Source organism: Plasmodium vivax, genomic scaffold (genome assembly GCF_000002415.2).
Source record: "Plasmodium vivax scf_4818 genomic scaffold, whole genome shotgun sequence".
Taxonomy (NCBI): domain Eukaryota; phylum Apicomplexa; class Aconoidasida; order Haemosporida; family Plasmodiidae; genus Plasmodium; species Plasmodium vivax.
The window spans coordinates 1-1,590 of NW_001851593.1; the positions used below are offsets into that span (position 1 = coordinate 1).

Here is a 1,590-nt window from a genome sequence, read left to right on the forward strand (position 1 = left end):
ATTTTAAATATATATGAATTTATTAAAAATTCTTGAATAGTACAATCATTACAATTTTTTTTAAATAAGTAAAAGGATGAAATTTAACATAAAAAATAGAGAGGCATTTAATAAAACACACTAAATTTAATTATATATAAACTAAACATGCTGAAAAAATTAAATATTATGCTATTCTGTATTAATTATTATATTATATTCTTAAATGTTCTTGTTTTTCTTTCAACATAAAAAAGAGGAAATAAAAAAATTTATACAAAAATATGGATTGAAAAATAATAAAATATTGGCGAATTTTGCTGCATTTTATTTAAATTTATATATATTTAAATAAGATAGAAAAACGAATATTAAAATAATAATGCTCAAACTATAGTCTCTCATTTCATTATAATGTAATATAATCCTTTTTATGTTTTTTTTCAAATATAAACTATATAATTATGCACTTATTATCTGGATAGAACGTTATTTATGAATGGTTTGAACTATTACATTTTAATAGTGTGCCATATAAAAAAATATAATATAAATAAAAATATTTCTTTTTCTCAATAATAAAATATGGATGTGATACATTATTCCTATAAATATATACTTCTATATATATATTACGTACATTTGTTCTTCGCGCAATTTTTTTTTAAAGTAATTTTAATTATGAATTCTAAATAATCATTTATGTGTTTTTATTTTTTCATTTAATATATATATGTTATATCTTAAATTGTGCAATGTTTAGTTTTATTCTACATGTCATTGGAGTTTTATAATTGCGAAATTGTTAGAGAAATATACATTACATGAATTCCGTTATTTTTTTATTTAAAATTTTTTATATAAATTAAGAGATTAACAATAAACAATAGTCAGCATATCTACAAATATTAATTTTAATTATAAAGATATAAGCCTGTTTATTATGTATAAACGTTATTATTTTATCTAACTCGCGCGTAACAAGTTCCAAACTAAAGGGAAAATGTTTGACCTGGATTCAGATAATGGGTTACAGAAGGAAGAAAGTGCTGATTCGGAGCTGAAGAGTACTATACAGGTATATTATAGTAATTTTTTCCAAATAATAATTAACATATAATTTAAGCGTTCTACAGATATTGAGGAACACCAGCGTATTATATACGGATAATGTGTACTTGAAAAATATGTTTTTATTTTTTTTTTGTAATTTTTAGGGTGATCGTATTATGTTTCACCATTTACCTGCATACAAATTTGATCAGAAATTAAAAGAAGGTGTATCAAATAATATATATAGCACATATTATAATGGAATATATTATTTGCAAAATCAATATGCATGGATTACTGATATATTCAACAAACTCAGTAGAAATATACGGTTGGTGCAGGAGAGTTATGTTGAGGGAGACGATTTCAATAAGAAGCGATGCTATGATTTAAACTTCTGGTTATATGATCAAGTATATAAAAATTTGCAATCGTCAAAGCAGAATAGTGAACATATGGGTAATATTATTGATCAGGTTCAAGAAGTATGGAAAAATATTATTGATAATCAGTTTTATAATGAAAACTACAAATGCTATCCGGATAAAGAATTACTGC

The 1,590-nt window shown here is 22.3% G+C and overlaps 1 protein-coding gene across 1 annotated transcript; it reads left to right on the forward strand.

Moving 5' to 3' along the window:
• Positions 1 to 982: 982 nt before the first annotated feature.
• PVX_045690 (variable surface protein Vir12-related) lies at positions 983 to 1,590 on the forward strand (the record flags this gene model as incomplete). The annotated part of the gene is made up of 2 exons (XM_001612359.1): positions 983 to 1,057; positions 1,245 to 1,590. Coding segments are annotated over 2 exons (421 nt in total), but the record flags the coding sequence as incomplete, so codon positions are not given.